The sequence below is a fragment of the Myodes glareolus genome, chromosome 14 (genome assembly GCF_982192425.1).
Source record: "Myodes glareolus chromosome 14, mMyoGla1.1, whole genome shotgun sequence".
NCBI classification, from domain to species: domain Eukaryota; kingdom Metazoa; phylum Chordata; class Mammalia; order Rodentia; family Cricetidae; genus Myodes; species Myodes glareolus.
The window spans coordinates 42,493,405-42,509,825 of NC_142039.1; the positions used below are offsets into that span (position 1 = coordinate 42,493,405).

The 16,421-nt window shown below is 46.1% G+C and overlaps 2 protein-coding genes and 1 long non-coding RNA gene across 5 annotated transcripts in view; 2 read left to right on the forward strand and 1 right to left on the reverse strand.

Moving 5' to 3' along the window:
* Kiaa0319 (KIAA0319 ortholog) overlaps positions 1-7,513 on the forward strand; it is a 58,663-nt gene extending 51,150 nt beyond the window's left edge. For all 3 annotated transcript variants that reach the window (XM_087896484.1, XM_087896483.1, XM_087896485.1), the window contains 2 exons: positions 339-430; positions 4,251-7,513. In XM_087896484.1, the coding sequence (XP_087752610.1) occupies positions 339-430; positions 4,251-4,429 (271 nt within the window). In that variant the 3' untranslated portion in view covers positions 4,430-7,513. The remainder of the gene's footprint in view (positions 1-338; positions 431-4,250) is intronic.
* A 1,757-nt stretch (positions 7,514-9,270) lies between these two features.
* LOC125396225 (uncharacterized) lies at positions 9,271-10,770 on the forward strand. Its single transcript, XR_007230762.2, has 2 exons — positions 9,271-9,409; positions 9,523-10,770. It is a non-coding gene; the product is annotated as an uncharacterized LOC125396225 (long non-coding RNA).
* A 1,005-nt stretch (positions 10,771-11,775) lies between these two features.
* Aldh5a1 (aldehyde dehydrogenase 5 family member A1) overlaps positions 11,776-16,421 on the reverse strand; it is a 33,107-nt gene continuing 28,461 nt past the window's right edge. The window contains exon 10 of the mRNA XM_085699322.2: positions 11,776-16,009. Coding sequence (XP_085555448.2) covers positions 15,804-16,009 — 206 coding nt within the window. The 3' untranslated portion in view covers positions 11,776-15,803. The remainder of the gene's footprint in view (positions 16,010-16,421) is intronic.

Sequence of the window (16,421 nt, forward strand, 5' to 3'; positions counted from 1 at the left end):
TTACGTCTTGTGGGAAAAAGAAAGAAAGTTATTTCTAAGACCACTATGGGGCTTTGCTGTCTTACACTTCTTCCGGGTGCCCCTCCCTCCGGTTGCTGATTCCAGTCCAGTGTCTCTGAATATTCTTGTTTAGCACTGATTTGGGGGAAACTTACCCACATCTTTCTGAGTGAAGTATTACTTGTGGGGAAAAGCTGCCTGGGCTGGCTGTATACAGGTGTTGAGCATTGCTTGAAAGGACCCCAACACCATAGCTTCAGGTGAACCCTTTAGTTAGGCGGGCAAAATCGCAGGTACCATGCTGAGCATTTGAGCTGAGAATTTCGTTGTTTCTTTAGACGGAAAAGGACTAAGATAAGGAAGAAAACAAAGTATACCATCCTAGACAACATGGATGAACAGGAAAGAATGGAACTGAGGCCCAAATATGGTAAGACTATTTCCTGATGCTTTTGAACACCTAATTTAGGCATTGGCCAGAACATTAAATTGGGTGAAACGGAGACTAAGGTGGACTCAACCATTTAACTAGTCTGGAAGAGCAAGCCTGGGAATCTGCAAGCAAAGACAAACATCTTCAACCCCGTGTGCTGGCAAGCTGCCTGGGAGCAGGCTGATGGTACTGTAATAGAAATGGAATGACAAATTGACAAGTACTTGGAGACATTAATGGGTGAGGGATTGGAAGAACTTACTGAAGGTTGAACCTCTGCCAAGTGACCCCAGGACCAAGACTTCTCTTCTCTTGAGGTGTTGAGGTGTCCCCAGTGCCTGGGTCTTCTCTGCTCTGGGTTAGAGGGGGATGGACATATTTTTGTTAGCTGCTTCTTTTTCATCCACTCAGTCAGCTGAGGTGTTTTCAGAAAGTTGTCTTCTCAAAGTGTATTGACCCTTATGCTCAGGACACCTCCCACACACTTCAGGTAACCTTTGGATGCTCAGATATTAACCACCTACTTCCTCTGCCCCACTGAGGCTGCTCAGTGCTGTTTCTTTAGGTTTTCTATAATTCTGGGTTTGTAGGTAACTTAACTCTTTGTTTCTTTTCTTTTTGTGTTTTTATTGTTTGTTTGTTTGGTTGGTTTTTCGAGACAGGGTTTCTCTGTGTAGCAGTCCTGGCCATCTGGGAACTCACTCTGTAGACCAGGTTGGCCTCAAAGTCACAGAGCTCGACCTGCCTCTGCCTCCTAGTGCTGGGATTAAAGGCGTGCGCCACCGTGCCTGGCTGGTAACTTAATTCTTATAGAGAGGCATGATCACTTTCAAAGTTGTGAGGCTCAACATGTTGCCAACAGGGATGAAGTCTGTCTGATCTCAACCTGAGGAAGAAGCCTTGTCATGGAGAACAAGAACACCATCTGTGGGAGGTGGGGTGTGTGTGAAATGACTGTGTGTGCGGGGTGCCGTTAAGTTGTTGTGACCAAATACCTGACAAGCAGCAACTTAAGAGAGGAAGTGACTTTAGCAGCAGGTCATTCTTCAGCAACAGGGTGCTAAAGGGAATGACCAGAGGATGAGACGACAGGGAAGGCAGGAAGGCTGGGGTCAGGAGATTTTGCACAAGCTATGTCTTACGCCAACAGAGTTTGCTAAGAAATATAATATAGCATCTTGCATTTTTTCCTGGAAGGAAAATGTGACAGTGTCAGCCAAAACTATGCTTCAAAGGGCCAAAGTCAGCAGGAAGCTAATCAAGCAATGTTGCATGCAGGGAACATAGGTGTCACAAGTGCATCACAGACCGAGCAGACAGTGGCCTTGGGACTAACAACCATAGCCCCTTAGTGTAGGAAGAGTCCAGTTCTCAGAATGAAACCGTAACTTCTTCAAGGTCCTGGTCTCAGGCCATTATAGACTCTGCCAAGCAAGTTTCAGACAAGGAACCACATTCCTTCTCCATACACTGGGGCCTTGGATTGGCCTGGCCCCCCCAGCTAGGAAGAATTCATCTTTGTTAACTGAGCATCCAGTCCATTTTGGTGGAAAAGACTTGACTGTAGGAGCAGGTGTTGGCTGTAGCAATGGGAGCCTAGGGCTCCTCGCTCACATCCATGTGGGTCTAGGGATGCCAGCCCTGGGCTGTTTTCTCCTCCTTCTCTTTCATTCATCCCAAGACCACAGAGCATATGATGGTGCAGCCCATGTTCAGGGCAGATCATCCCCAGCCAATTGACCCTGTCTGGAAGAGTTCTCACAGTCACACACAGAGGTATACCTCACTAATGCCTTAAGCAGTGTTTACTTGACAATAAAAAATCACCGTCATAAAAGGCCCTGATAGGACTTCACAGGGAATACCAATAGTAGCTATACATCTACTGAGTGCTTGTCCTTTGCAGAACTTAGTGCCAAAGGCATTATAAAAGGGCCTTTTCCCCTCAGAGATTGAGGTGCTTGGGGTGCTCACCAACTGTCTCAATTCCTGCCTACCTTCTGACAAACCCTCCCTCTTCACAGAAGCCCATTGTTCTTACCAGAGTTTGGTGCTTGGCCAAATGTGGCCCCACATTCCTACCACCCCACCATTGCCTTTAGTACCCTGGCTCAGACCTTTATAACCCCACCTCCAGACTCAGTAGTGACTCTCTAGTTAGCATGGGTACCTCTGCCCATTTGATTCCAACCCCTGTGAGGCAAGTAGTATAATTAGCTCCCATTTTATAGGAGAGGGTGCTAAGATAAGGGGAAGCTTAGCCGCTGGTCCAAAGGGCATGGACTGGGGCAGGCTGGTAGCGCTCTGTTCTCCTGCGTGCCCCACCGCCATCTAAGTTCCTCTGGCTTCTCTCACAGAATAAAAGAGGCTGAGGACTTACAAACCACAGGTGTTTGTCAGAGGTCTAGAGTTGGATGCCCGAGGTCGAGGTAGCAGATTCAATCTGGTGAGGGCCCCTTCCTTCAGCACTTTCTCCCTGTATCCTTGCATGGTGCGAGGGGCAAGATAACACTCTGGTTTGTCTCTGTGTCTCTTCACTCTGTCTCTGTCTCTGCCCCTCTCAGTGGGGATAGAACAGCATTTTGCGGCATATGCTACATAGGCACACCACTACTGTGTGATGTCCCCAACCCTTTCTTGTGCTTCCTTTTAAGGGTCATTATAAGGTATGTTTTAAGGGTACTAATTATCTTCACAGGCCCTCTGCTCAGTAGCACCACCTTGAGGTAGGCTTCAATGTAACTGAAATTTGGGAGGCACCATGATCAGACCACAGTGTTCTCTAAGTCCTCAGTGGGACCACACCCCCAAGTGCATCCTTCTTTCCTGTGTACTGTGAGTTCCATCCTTTGGGTCCTACCGTCTTGTGCTTCTCTGTGAGCCCCAGCCTCTCTGGTTGAATTTCTTATTTCATACTTGTCATTTGCTTCACACTCACCCCCACCCCCTGTAAGTTCTGGATGCTTCTAAATGTTCTATGTCCTCCTTCTGTTCTCCTACCACTACATCCCTCTCTGTTCAACTCCATTCTATCTGAACCATCACAGAATGAATCCCAGCTACCAGGAGGGGTTCATATCCTCTTGTTTCATGTAAGAGTTTTATTTCTTAGATACTTTGAGCTATCGCATCAAGGACCTATGTTTAACTCCTGAGCACTATAAGCTCTTTTTAAACATTTAAAGACTAGTGCTGGTGAGATGGCTCAGTGGGTAAAGGTGCTCATCTCCAAGGCTGATGACATAGGTTCTATGCCTGGTGGTATTAGGAGAGAACTATCTCTCACTGTGTCCTCTGGCCCCCCCACGCATGCCGTGGCCCTGTACACCCCAAAACCTTTATGCTTTCATGTGAGACACTATCAGTTGGTTGATATTAGGGAGCATATCTCAATCCTCTTTTTTTGTTGTGATCTCTCAGAAATCAAATCATCTATTAAAAATATTTGGTGGGGTTAAACGGCAAAGTCCACAATAGCGTTTATGAGTTCAGTTCTCACTTTGTGCTAAAAAACTTGGTGGAGACGTCACAGAAGCAGTTTCTTTCGGTCCTCACCCCAAACCCATGGCTGAGAGCTTGGTTGCCTTCCAATAGACACGAAGAGTTTAGGTACCTTGTCCAGGGTCATGAAGCTGGTGTCGAAGCTGGAGCTCAAGTTCAAGGGTAACAGCCAAAGCTTCTGGCATGATAACCCACCTTCCACGTAGGTAACAGCTTTGAAGGCTCAGAGGGCAAGGCACAGTCCTCCCAGGAACACAACCAAAAGGACACTTAGGGGACATGGTCCTGTCTTCACGCTCTTCCTGCTTCTCCCCAGGTATCAAGCACCGCAGCACCGAGCACAACTCTAGCCTGATGGTATCAGAGTCTGAGTTCGAAAGCGACCAGGACACACTGTTCAGCCGAGAGAGGATGGAGAGAGGGATCCTGAAGGGTTCCCTGAACGGTTCTGCCAGAAATGGAGCTTCCTTCGGTTACTATGCAAAGGACAGATAATGGGCTGTGTGTGGAGGGACCTCTTGGGCCTGTGACTCGGTACCAGACAGTGGGAGTTAACACGCAAAACTGACTCCTGCTTGGCACAACACTTTATCAACCCTTCCCAGGGCCCTTGTTCTGTGCTCCACATATTTATTAAAAGACTCGGGTTCTTAGAATTTTCAAGACAAAACAAAACATTGCTTATTCAACTGACGCTCATTAATAGAGAAAGAGGCACATAAAACTTCTGCAGAGCGTACTGAAAAGAGTTTTGTGTCTCTGTACTGGACTCTTATTATATTTCTTGCCCACGGTGAAATAAGGCTAGCACTTGTTTCTCCTTATAGCCGCTTAGGAAAAACAAGGAGGGTTGATTCCCTGTAGAAGCTGTGACAGGAAACCTTCCAGGAGTGGCTTCTCAGAGGACCTGCGGGGCCAGCTTGCTGTTCATCTAGAAGGCAGGAGCCATCTGCATGCAGTGGGCTGCCTGTGTTGATCACGATGGTCATTCAGGAGTTAAGGAAGAATCAGCATCTAAGGCCAGGCACTGAGGTGGGGAGGGGGGAAGGACTTGCAGGTTGAATGTTGAAGGTAGCCTTTACTATTCTTTCTGTCTTTCTCAGTTCTTCTTTTTCTCTAAGAAAAAGAGACCACAGTGGGGCTCCTTTCAGCCCTGGTGGACGTTAAACTGACTGCTTGTTCCCTTGACTTTTATTGAGTATGCACCTTAGCACTGCCGTAGAAAAGGGAAGGATTCAGTGACCGCGGACATATTCCAAAACTCTGAAACATGCTCTTAATGAGGGGAGTGTGGTCACCATGCTCCTACAAAGACTTCCCATAGAAGTAACTGGATAGAGAGTTCACTATTTATGCTTAAAAACGTATGTAAGGCGCTAGAGAAATGGCTATATTTAAGACCACTCGCTGCTCTGGCAGAGGACCGTGGTTCTGTCCCTAGTACTCACATGATGGTGTACAACTGTCCATAACTCCAGTTTCAGGGAGAGGGGGGTTCAGTGCCCTCTTCTGGCCTCCACTAGCAACAGCAATGTCCAGAGTTCATACATGTAGGCAAAATACTCATACACATAAAATAAAATCCTAAACCATATTTAAAATTTAAAGAACTAAATCGTATTTTAGTTCTTTACACAAAAAGGAAGGAAAGCACATCCTCCCACAAAGTGGCACCCCGGAGCAGTGAGCTGGAGCTAGCTGAGATGTTGATAGCCCTAGGGAGCCTTGGCAATGGTCTTGGCGTTCAAAGAGTAGAAGAGCCCACCACTGTAGTCCCAGCACCTGGGAAAGGAGAGCAAGGAGGAGCAGGAGTTCAAGGCTAGCCTTGGCTATGCAGTACGTTTGATGATAGCCTGGACTTCATGAGACCCTATGTTAAAGAATGGAAAAAGAAGTAAGAGAATTAGGACCATAGCTTAAATTTTAGTAGTTGTTTGTTTCTGGAATTTTCTATTTCTGAGCTAGAGGTAACAGAAAGCTCAAAACAAAGCAAAACCCATGAGTAAGAGTGTACTGCATCATACTTTACTGGGAAAATGGTCAAATTAAAATGTGTATGAATGTACTTTTATTTTAAAAGTAATTTCTTGGTTTATGCCTATACATCCTAGTTCAGTATTACCTATGCTGTTAGAGGAAAAGTGATTTTTTTTTTAAAGCTAGTATTTAGTTTTATGAACAGAATCTTCCTAATCATCAAACCAGTGTGATGCTACCTTTTGTAGGGAACTGGACATTTCTGGCATAGAGGATGTGGTCCAAGTTAGACCAACAGAGCACAACTGTGAAGCCTGTGAATAGCTACTGCTTTATGTATGCATAAATATGCATAATGTATGTATTGCTCATAATTAATCGACCTTTATGATTCATTTTGAAAGGGGGCATGCCTACATCATAGACGCTTACTGAAGGTCCATGGAACCTAAGTGCTCTTTCCAGGGTCACAGTCAGCAGTGAATCTGGGAGTACCAAGACCTGTTTTGCAATGCATGAATAAGTCCAGCCTTCAATATTGGGGTGGGGGAGAGATCCTGGTGAGCCTTTCAGACCCCTGGAAGTTCTGTTGCTGGGGTAAGGAAGGAACTTTGGAGTATGCCTGAAAGCAGAAGACAAAGTGGGAATTCATGGACCTAGTCTCCCTACTGGAGCAAATTCTGAGCTAGCCTTCCCTCTAGGTTTGCAACGTGTGTGTGTGTGTGTGTGTGTGTGTGTGTGTGTGTGTGTGTGTGCCAGTTCTGTCCTTGGCTCTCTCAGTCCGGCCTCTCTGCTCCACCGGGCTAGATAGCAGAAGATAGCACCTCTTCTGCTATCACAAAAGAACCTTGAATCTGTGGCAAAGCAGAAATAAACATCACAATGGCTACTGTTAAACGGATTCCACCTGTGGCCCACTCATTTCCTGGGGACCAAAAGAGGGAGTAGCTTGGTCACTCAGCGTTCATTTTGTGCTGTTTATAACTACAGGTCTTGGGACCTGAAGACTCTAAGCCCTGTTAGTAAACAGAAGAGCAAATCTCTAGCGCAGTGGTCTCAACCTTCCTAAGGCTGCCACCCTTTATACAGTTCCTCATGTTGTAGTGACCCCCGACCATACAATTGTTCTGTTGGTACTTCAGAACTGTAATTTTGCTACCGTTATGAAACCCTTGTGAAAGGGTCGACTCCCAGGTTGAGAATCGCTGCTCTAGAGTATGGAAGAGAAGACTGATAGGGCTCAGAGGCTGAGAGCACAGCTAAAGACTGTTTGAGACAAAAGTCCAACCCCAGCATTCCCCCAACTGAGCATATTTACAACACCTTAAAGACAGGTAGCAGGCAGTCACAGTCACCTGAGATTCTAGTACTGGAAAAGTAGGGGCAGGAAGATCAAGAGTTCAAGATCACCATCCATGGCTGCAGAGGGGATTCAATGCCAGTTGGGGCTAACGCCCCGTGAAGTAAGAAAATGGTCACCAAGTTACCATGGATTCTGAGTCTTGATCTTTATTCTTTTCAATGTATTATTTTCCACATGTTCTGATAAAGTGTTGATTCTTGTGTAATACTATTAAATACAAGTGCTGATCTAAAGAAAAATGTCCATCTTTCCTCTAGTGTTTCTTTGAAGGAGAAATATATTTTCCATAAGCTTCCATGTAGAGAGGTTTTCCTGAGATTGTTCAGAAAACTAACACCTCTTTTCTCATGTTGCATGTGCTAAAAAAGGATGGGTTTTATGTTTTCAGTGTTATTTTTTTTCTTTTTTCTTTCTTAGTATTGGGGATGGGACCCAGAAGTTTGTCTGGTGCATACTAGACAACATTCTACTATTGAGTTACAACCCCAGCCCTGGGTTTTATGTTTCAGATGGCTGAAAAAATTTAAACTGTTTGATCAGATGCCTTATATATAAAGTTCAAATTTGTGTCTATGAACAGTTTTTTTGGAGCATGGTCATATTCATTATTTATGTATAAATTCTATGGCTGTACTTATTCTACAAAAAGTTTTAACTGTAATAGGAATTAACTGTAATAGGAATTTAACTGTAATAGGAATTGTCTGCAAAGACACTCCTTTGAAGAGACAAAGGCAGGCAGATCTCTGTGAGTTCAAGGTCAGTCTGATCTACAGAGAAAGTTTCAGGACAGCAAAGGCTGCATAGAAAGCCCATCACAAACAAACAAAAACAAGTGAACAAAGATTAAAACACTTATTATCTGGACCTGTATTCGACAAACAAACAGTTTTTGAAGCCCAGAAGACCGAATAGTCCTTCCTGAGGCCAGACAGGCAGCTTGAATTGATCATTTTCAGCTCATCAGGTTTTTCTCAGCATTAAAGGACCGCTATGGTGGCGAGATGATTAGATTCATGCATGGTCCTCAACTACATTTAAAAAAATTTTTATTAGCTGCATGTACACCTGAATGCCAGAAGAGGGCACCAGATCTCATCATAGATGGTTGCAAGCCACCATGTGGTTGCTGGGAATTGAAACCAGGACCTCTGGATGAGCAGCCATTGCTCTTAACCTCTGAGCCATCTCTCCAGCCCCCGCTTTTTTTTTTCCTTTTTTTTTCTTTTTTAATAAAAGACAGTGTAGCCCTGGCCTGCGATTTACAGAGATTTGCCTCTGGAGTACTGGGGTGATTTAGGACTGAGACTACAGCTCAGGAAGAGGGCTTACCTAGTGTGTGTGGGACCTTAAGTTCAATTCATGGCACTGGAAAAAAGCCAAATTTTAAAAAGTAGATTGAAGTATAATTCATTTAATATAAACTGCATACATAAAATATAATTTGATAGATAGATTTTAGGTACGACCATCTCTGTAATCAAGAAAGTAGGTTGATTAAAAAGGTTCTGTGTGTCCCTTTATAGGCAATGCCTTTCCGAAAATCTCACCACCAGATGCCCTTGAATTTTCTAGTTTTGTAGAATTATGCTGTATGAGTTAATTTCTTAAACTTCCCTCTTCAATGAGCTGTCTCCACGGTGTTTACATCAATCAGTTCATTAGCAATTTTGTTGGGGTAAACTGTGGCGGTCCTGTCCTGAGACTAGACTACTACTCCTTACGATGGAAATCTCTTTGGTCATCATCATCTTGCAAGAATTCTGTATTTTACTGAGTTTTTTAAGTAAAAGAAGAAATATGCATCAGCTCAACAATAATGACCTTCGGCCAGTGTTGGGATCTAAAATGTCCCTGGAAGGTTAGCGTGCGGAAGACTTGATTCCCCAGACCCTACTACAACAGCTGGAAGGCACTGGAAGCTTTAAGAGGTGGGTCCTGGAGAAAGGAAGTGACCTCATGTGTGCGCGTGCCTTCCGTGCCTTCCTCGCTCTGCCCGCCCTGGGAACCGTTTTCCTCTCCCCAGAGGGGTTGGTGCTCAGCCTGGCCCGCTCCCAGAGCAAGCGGCTCACAGTGGTGAACTGGACCGGTGAATCAGAATAGACCATTTCTTTTTTGTAAATTCATTACCTCAGGTATTGTGGCCAGCGACAGAAAGCTGGTTAACACATTTTTCCTCATGAAAAACGATTTTTTTTAAATGTTTCTCAAAGGTATAACTGTGTGTCCCCCACCCTCTTTTTTCTAGGTCGGCTTCCTCCCTTGCTCCAGTACACACATCGTTTTTTCTTAGAGGAAGAGGCTTTCAGCTCTCCTGCCTTCTCCTTTCCTATGACTGAAGTGACCTCCGGGCTTGTGAAAGAAATTGCCCCTGGTGTGGGCATGCCAGTGTCTGGCTGCGTCTCCAGTTCCTTGGGGCTAATCTCATCCTCATAAACTATTTTCTCCGGAACTCATCCGCAAGCCAGGAGTTGAAGGAGACCCTCTGAGCAGTCTTGGAGTTTATTCTAGATCTTCTTCGTTGTTGAGCCCTGGGGAGAAAGCCGATGGGGGGGGCTGTCTGTGCCTCTGCCAGTTGTCACTCAGGGGCCATTCCCTGTGCACTCTGCGGGGAAGGGGAAGACATCAGGTCTGTGAGCTGCAGGCCCGATACTGAGGTGGGAAGTCCATGGCCAACCCTTTCTGTCTTGATGATTTGTGAAGCAGTGCCGCCCTCCTGCCTTGACCACCCCCAGCTGGGATCTGAGGGGAGCTCTGCTCCTGGAGGCGGCTTGGGAGCTTGCCCTTTTTTGGTTCAACCCTGATCAAGGCTCTGCCTGGAGTTTCCACTGCTGTTGCTCCTTAAATGAACTCAATGGGCGTTGGGCTTGGGAAGGGGAAATGTCAGCATTCCAAGTCCCAACTTGAGGGAAGACGGTTGCCCTGGCACAGGGACCCTGCGACCACAGTTCGTACGTTGAACTCCTAACCCCCAAATTCTAGAATGTGTGAAGAGATGAATCTTTTAAGAGTAACTCAAAATGAGGCTGTAAGGGTGGGTCCTAATCCAATTTTAGTGTTATCACAAGGTGACTAGGCCCCACAGAGGGTTCCCAGGGGCACACGGGCCTAGTGGGGAAACGCAGAGAGGGCCTTCTGTAGGCCCAAGAGGCGGGGTCATATGGGACCTTCCCAGAGCTGACTAGGGTTTTGCCTTTACGGATGCAACCGCCCACAAACTCCATGGGTCCAGTGTCTTAAGAGTGGTGCTGCTGTAAAGGCCAGTTGGGTCAGGCCTTTTACGTGGAAGGCCCTACTCTGCCTAGGGACTCTGCTAGCAAGGCCATTGCCAAATGCCTTGACCTTGTACCAACTACACAAGCTGTGGTATTGTGTTATTAGCAACGGAAAATGCGCTCAGACAAGTGTTCATATTCGAGGATCGTACCTGGCTACCAAGGACTCAGAAAATGACTTTTTCATGCTTTCTCTGCAAAATAAAAGACTGGAAAAGCGACTAACGGAGTGTGGAGAAGAGATTAAAGGCTGGCGCCGCCCTTAGGCAGCTGCACAAGCAGAGACGTTGTTTCGAATACTTGGTGGTGGTAAGGTTCTAGTCCCAGCACAAGGTACTCATTGATCTGGGGCTCGTTGGTGAGGAAGTACAAATTCGTTTGTTCTTTAGTTTTTCTTTATTTCTCTTCTGATAATTCATTTTACACACCAACCACAGTTCCCGCTCCCTCCTCTCCTCCCACTTCCCCTGCCTTCCTCCACTCCACTCCCCCCCCCCCCCACACACACACTCTTCAGGGTAAGGCCTCCCATGACTCCATGGGGAGTCAACTGAGCCTGGCATATATCAAGTTGGGGCAGGACCAAAACCCTCCCCACTGCATCAAGCCTGAGCAAGGTATCCCACCATAGTGAATGGGCTCCAAAATGCCAGTTTATGCAGCAGGGATAAATCCTGGTCCCACTGCCAGGGGTCCCACAAACTGCCCAAGCCACACAACTGTCATCCACATTCAAAGGGCTCCCTAGTTGTCAGTCCAGAGTTCATGAGCTCCCACTATCACAGGCCAGCTGTCTCTGCGGGTTTCCCCATCATGATCTTGCCCCCATCTCTTGCTCCTATTAATCCCTTCTTCTCCCTCTCTTTGACTGGATACCGGGAGCTCAGTCAAGATGTCTCTTCCATTGCTTTCCCTCTCTGTCCCTCCCCCAACGCGACCATCCTGTTCCCTCATGTTCTCCATTACTGCCCCCCACCTCAGTATACCCAGGAGATCTGGTCTACTTCCCTTTCCTAGGGTGGTCCATGCATGTCCCTCTTAGGGTCCTCCTTGTTCCTAGCATCTCTGGGGCGGTGAATTGTGGCCTGGTTAGAGGAAGTACAAGTTACATCTCCATTGGTCTAACACTATCCAGTTAAACTCAAATGATTAAAAGTTCCTTAACAATGATCTGGTGTAGAAAAAAAAGCAAAACCAACACAGCCACTCCAATGCAGAGATAAAAGTCCTGTTAGTTCAACATTTATTAATGAGATTCAACTCTGTTGACCAATGTCAAACACTAGAAAAATGAGTCATCGTATACATGTTTACAGAGCAAAATATTTCTCATCAATTCCTAAGATTTATCTCACAAAGTATGGCATAAAACAATCACAGTATTAAGTATTATTCAAGTAAAATTCTGTTTTTAAATAGCTGCATATGGGTAATTAAAACACTGGGACCCAGCCTCCAGAGAGGCAAGCTCAAGGGGCCCAATTTGAGGGTTGTGACATCACCAAATAGGCTTGTTTACATTGTGCGTCTGATCTTTATTTTCCCCGAGTCCAAAAGAACAAAGATACAGAAGAGAAACAAGCGCTTTCTATGGGGTTATGTTATGTTTAAAAGCCCTCGAATGGACAAAGACACGGATGGACTTTGGCACCTTCAGTAGGCCCCACGAGCTGGAGGAAGTAAGTGCTTTTCAAGGGGACAGGCTTATCAGGCGAACTGGTAACAGATGCCCAGGAAATGTGCCTTCTTCACAGGAGGCGTTCAATAGGATGGAATAATGTCTCACAAACACAGAGGCCAGTGTCTCCCTCTTGGTAGAGATGAGGGGTTGTAAATGTTTTAGCAGCTTTGCAGTAAACCCTTCCGGTTCCGCAGGCCATACTGTCTCAGCAAAGCTACTCAGGCGCAGGGCACTGTGGCCGTGTTCACCCACAGACACTGGAGTTCCATGAACTAGCTCTAACCCACCCCAATCCATCTGAATATAGAAAATACTTTATATTCACGAGTTACACAAAAGCAGGTGGCGGTAGGATTTGGCGCACAGGTTGTGCTTCATCAGCACTTGTCCTTACATGTCTGTAGATACACCTTCAAAATTCCACCTATCACATACCTTAGCGAACAATGACAAACGTCCATTCAGAAACACTTCTTAGCTGGGTAGTATATTTATGTGTGTGTAATTCCAGCACAAGAAGCAGGGGCAAGCGTTTCAAGGAGAGCTTGGACTACATGAACCCAAACTCAATGGAAACCACTAAAAATTAAAAAACAACAGAAAAACAACAACAACAACAAAAAACTACTGACTTGGTGATATGCGCATAGTCTCAGCCATTTGAGAGACTAAGGCAGGAGGATCATTTGAGCCCAGGAGCCAACAAGAGCTCCTGTGTGTGTGTATATATATACACACACACACACATATATATATATATATATATCCCCAAATATTGTCTTCCCGCAACCCCAAACCATTTTTCTAAGTAAGATCTTCTTTTGTCCATTTATTTTCAGTGGTGATGATTAGTTCCATAACCTCCAGCATGCTAAGCACATACTTTACCACCAGTAAATGCTCCCAATATTTTAATTACAAAAACTGATTACATTTGTTGTAACAAATGTGCGTGCCAGTGATATACCCAGTGAGTCATATATTCACAAAAACATAAAAACTTGCCACACAGCCCAAGAACCCACGGGCTGACACTGTTTACAGTGTGTTTGAAGTTACTCCCTATTCCTAGCTCAGCATGTGGGTCCATCGTCTACAAAATAGCAGCAGAGCATTTGGATTAACTGAAAAACGGTGGACACGAATCTTAAGAAATTAGAAATATTAGGACTGTTCTCAGAGGACTGGGGTTCACTTCCCAGCACCCACATGGTGGCTTACACCCATCTGTAACTCCAGTTCTAGGTGATCTGACCTCTGAGGGCACCAGCACGCATGTGCACAGACATCCAATGCAGGCAAAACACCCACATCCATTAAAAAATTTTAGTTAGGAAATGCAATAGAAACCAACTACACTCGACACAAGAGGAGGACAGAAACAGACTGAACGTGCTGAGCTGTGTGGCTCTTGCCACTTCTGTGGGCTCCTAAGAGGCAGATTTCTACTTTTTGCACACGGGGACCTTTAAAACCACGAATTCCTTATTTGAAGCTCCCAGTGGCTTGGGACTTGGGAGTGTTTAGGAATCACTGCAGCTGGCTCTGCTATCATCCACGCTAGCATCTCAGAGCGTCCACAGAGTGTGAGTGGGCTCTCTACACAGGGAGGGGCAAGGAGCAGGGAGCTCCATTACTGCTTATTGGGAATAAACCGGTTTTAGATAGATGTCTACAAGAACTTTTTCTCGTTTAAATTGTTTCAAAGTGAGACCAACACCAGTTACAGGGAGTTTTGGTGTGTGTGTGTCTGTGTCGTTAATTTGTGTGTGTGCATGCCTCTGATGTACTTGTTGAGGTCAGAGGACAACTGTGTGGAGCTGGTTCTCTCTTCCCATCTTTACACAGGCTTCAGAGATGGAACTCAGGTAGGTCACCGGGCTTGTCTAGCAAAGCCTTTACCCACTAAGCTATCTTGCAGGTCCGTGTGTGTGTGTGTGTGTGTGTGTGTGTGTGTGTGTGTGTGTGTTGTTTTTGAATCATGAACCATAAATGCTTTTACTAGGGCAAAGGTGCCTGGGATTCATGGCCTCAGCTCTCTTCCACAGGGGACTGGCAGCTGTGGGTATCGTTTTTCACAGTGATGAAAGCGCTTTGCTCTTCTGGAAGTTTAGCAGCAGCTGTACCCAGGGACAGAAATCCCAGCTCAGATGTAGGCAGGTGATCAGGTGGGCACCTGATTTCCTCCCTCGACAAAGCCACCACTAGAGCTCAAGGTGGGTGGTGCTGCTCATAATCAAAAGGGTTCCTGTGCTTAAGCTGCATTTTCAGGCTCACAATGCCCTTTAAGCCAAGCACGATGTTCTACAAGCAGAACATGGTATCCTAAACAGCACGCCCAGGCAAGAGAACTGCACAGTGCAGGCCTGTCAGGAAACTGAGGCAGTTCAATAAAAAGCTCAAGGCCAGCCTGTATAACAAACCAAGACCCTGTCTCAAATATTAAAATGAAAACAAAAACAAACAAACCCACTGGGGACAGTCCAGTGCTAGCATGCATGAGGCCATTGACTCAACACTCAGCACTGGAAAAGAGACAAAAGCCACGCTTTTCATCCTACCAAACCACCTCTGATGATTTTTGCCCCCAGCTTGGTTTGATTTTCTAAGAGAAATAAAATGAAGCATAAGCTGTAAGTTTAGGGCAACGGAGACTTCCATTTACCCAGGGGTGGAAGAGCGAGCCTGTAACCCCAGCACTTGGGAGGCTGAAACAGGAGAATTGTGAGTGTGAAGCCAGCCTACGCTACTTAGCAAGACCCCGTCTCGTCAAACCAAACCAAATGAAGATGAACCAAAACGGAACAAAACCAAACAAATCCTACTCCCAGCAACTAAAAACGAAAACAAAAATAAAACAGCCCAGAGCTGGGTGGTGGTGGTTAATGCCTTAAATCTCAGCACCCAGGAAGCAGAGGCAGGTGGATCTCTTGAGTTCAGGGCCAGCTTGGTCTACAGAGCAAGCTCCAGGACAGCCAGGACAGCCAGGACAGAGAAACCCTATCTCACAAAAGAAAAAAAAAGACGAAGAAAAGCTGCTCAGAAACAAAGAGAAACACCCCCTCATTCCATGTAGTACAGGCAATCCTGTGCCATTTAGAAAGAAGTCTTAGGAAATCAAAGCCTTTGTCACACCCCTCTGAACAGGCAGCTGTTCATTACCAAGCTGACAGATGCCCAGGCCTGGATGTGAACCACCCCCATCCAAATGTCTATCACCCCAGCATTTCTTTCCCAGCATTCTGGGCCCAAGCTGGGCAGGCGCCTGGGGATGGCAGAGCCACTGCCCACACAGTGACTACACTTTGTGAGGGGCAGGGACACATGAGCACTCACACTGGACCATGTCCTGAGGCAGTGGGGTTGTGCTGGAGCCCACAGCACAGGTATATGGCATCCATTGGTCCCCAGTTATATAAGGGCAGGATGAGAATTTACATCTAAGATGATGAGGACTGGTTGAATTTTTTAAAATTCATACCTCTGATAGCTTACTTGTTTATTTTAAAAAGCAGATGGCAGGTCCCTACAGATCTAGGTGGTTTTATTATTTTTTTGGAGAAGCGAAGAGCCCTACAAGCCTCCATAACACACATATTTGACCTCTAGATACTCGTCAATGCCATACTTGGACCCTTCTCGCCCAAGGCCAGACTGCTTCACCCCACCGAAGGGACACTCCACTGAAGAGATCAGTCCGTCATTCACACCGACCATGCCCACCTCCAGCTGCTCCGCCACTCTCCAGATCTGGGCTGGGTCTTGAGAGTAAAAGTACCCTAGCAGGAGAACAACAACACAGACAGCATGAAGAATTCTTGTGAAGGTCGCATGCGCTTGCCTTTGAGGATGCCCGGTCACATGGGCCTAGGTTCTCCTGCTTGCAAGTAAAGCCTCAGGCAGATTTTGTCCACATTTTCATCCTAAAAACCTTGGGCACCATACTAAGCTTCTGTTTCTCTCTTGCTGGGGTTCTCCCCGCTCCCACCAGGACTTTGTAACCAGGAACTTCTGTGCTCTTGGTTCCTGCCCTTCAGTCCATCATCCTCTAGATGTCTGGACATGTTTGTTCAGACCTTGAGGTCAGTCCTAGCTGTCTATAAAAGAGACACGTTTCTTAGTGGACAGTCAACCCTGCCCCCTAGAGTGGCTTCAGTTAGCGGCTTACTCCTGACTCCGTCTCCAAACTCA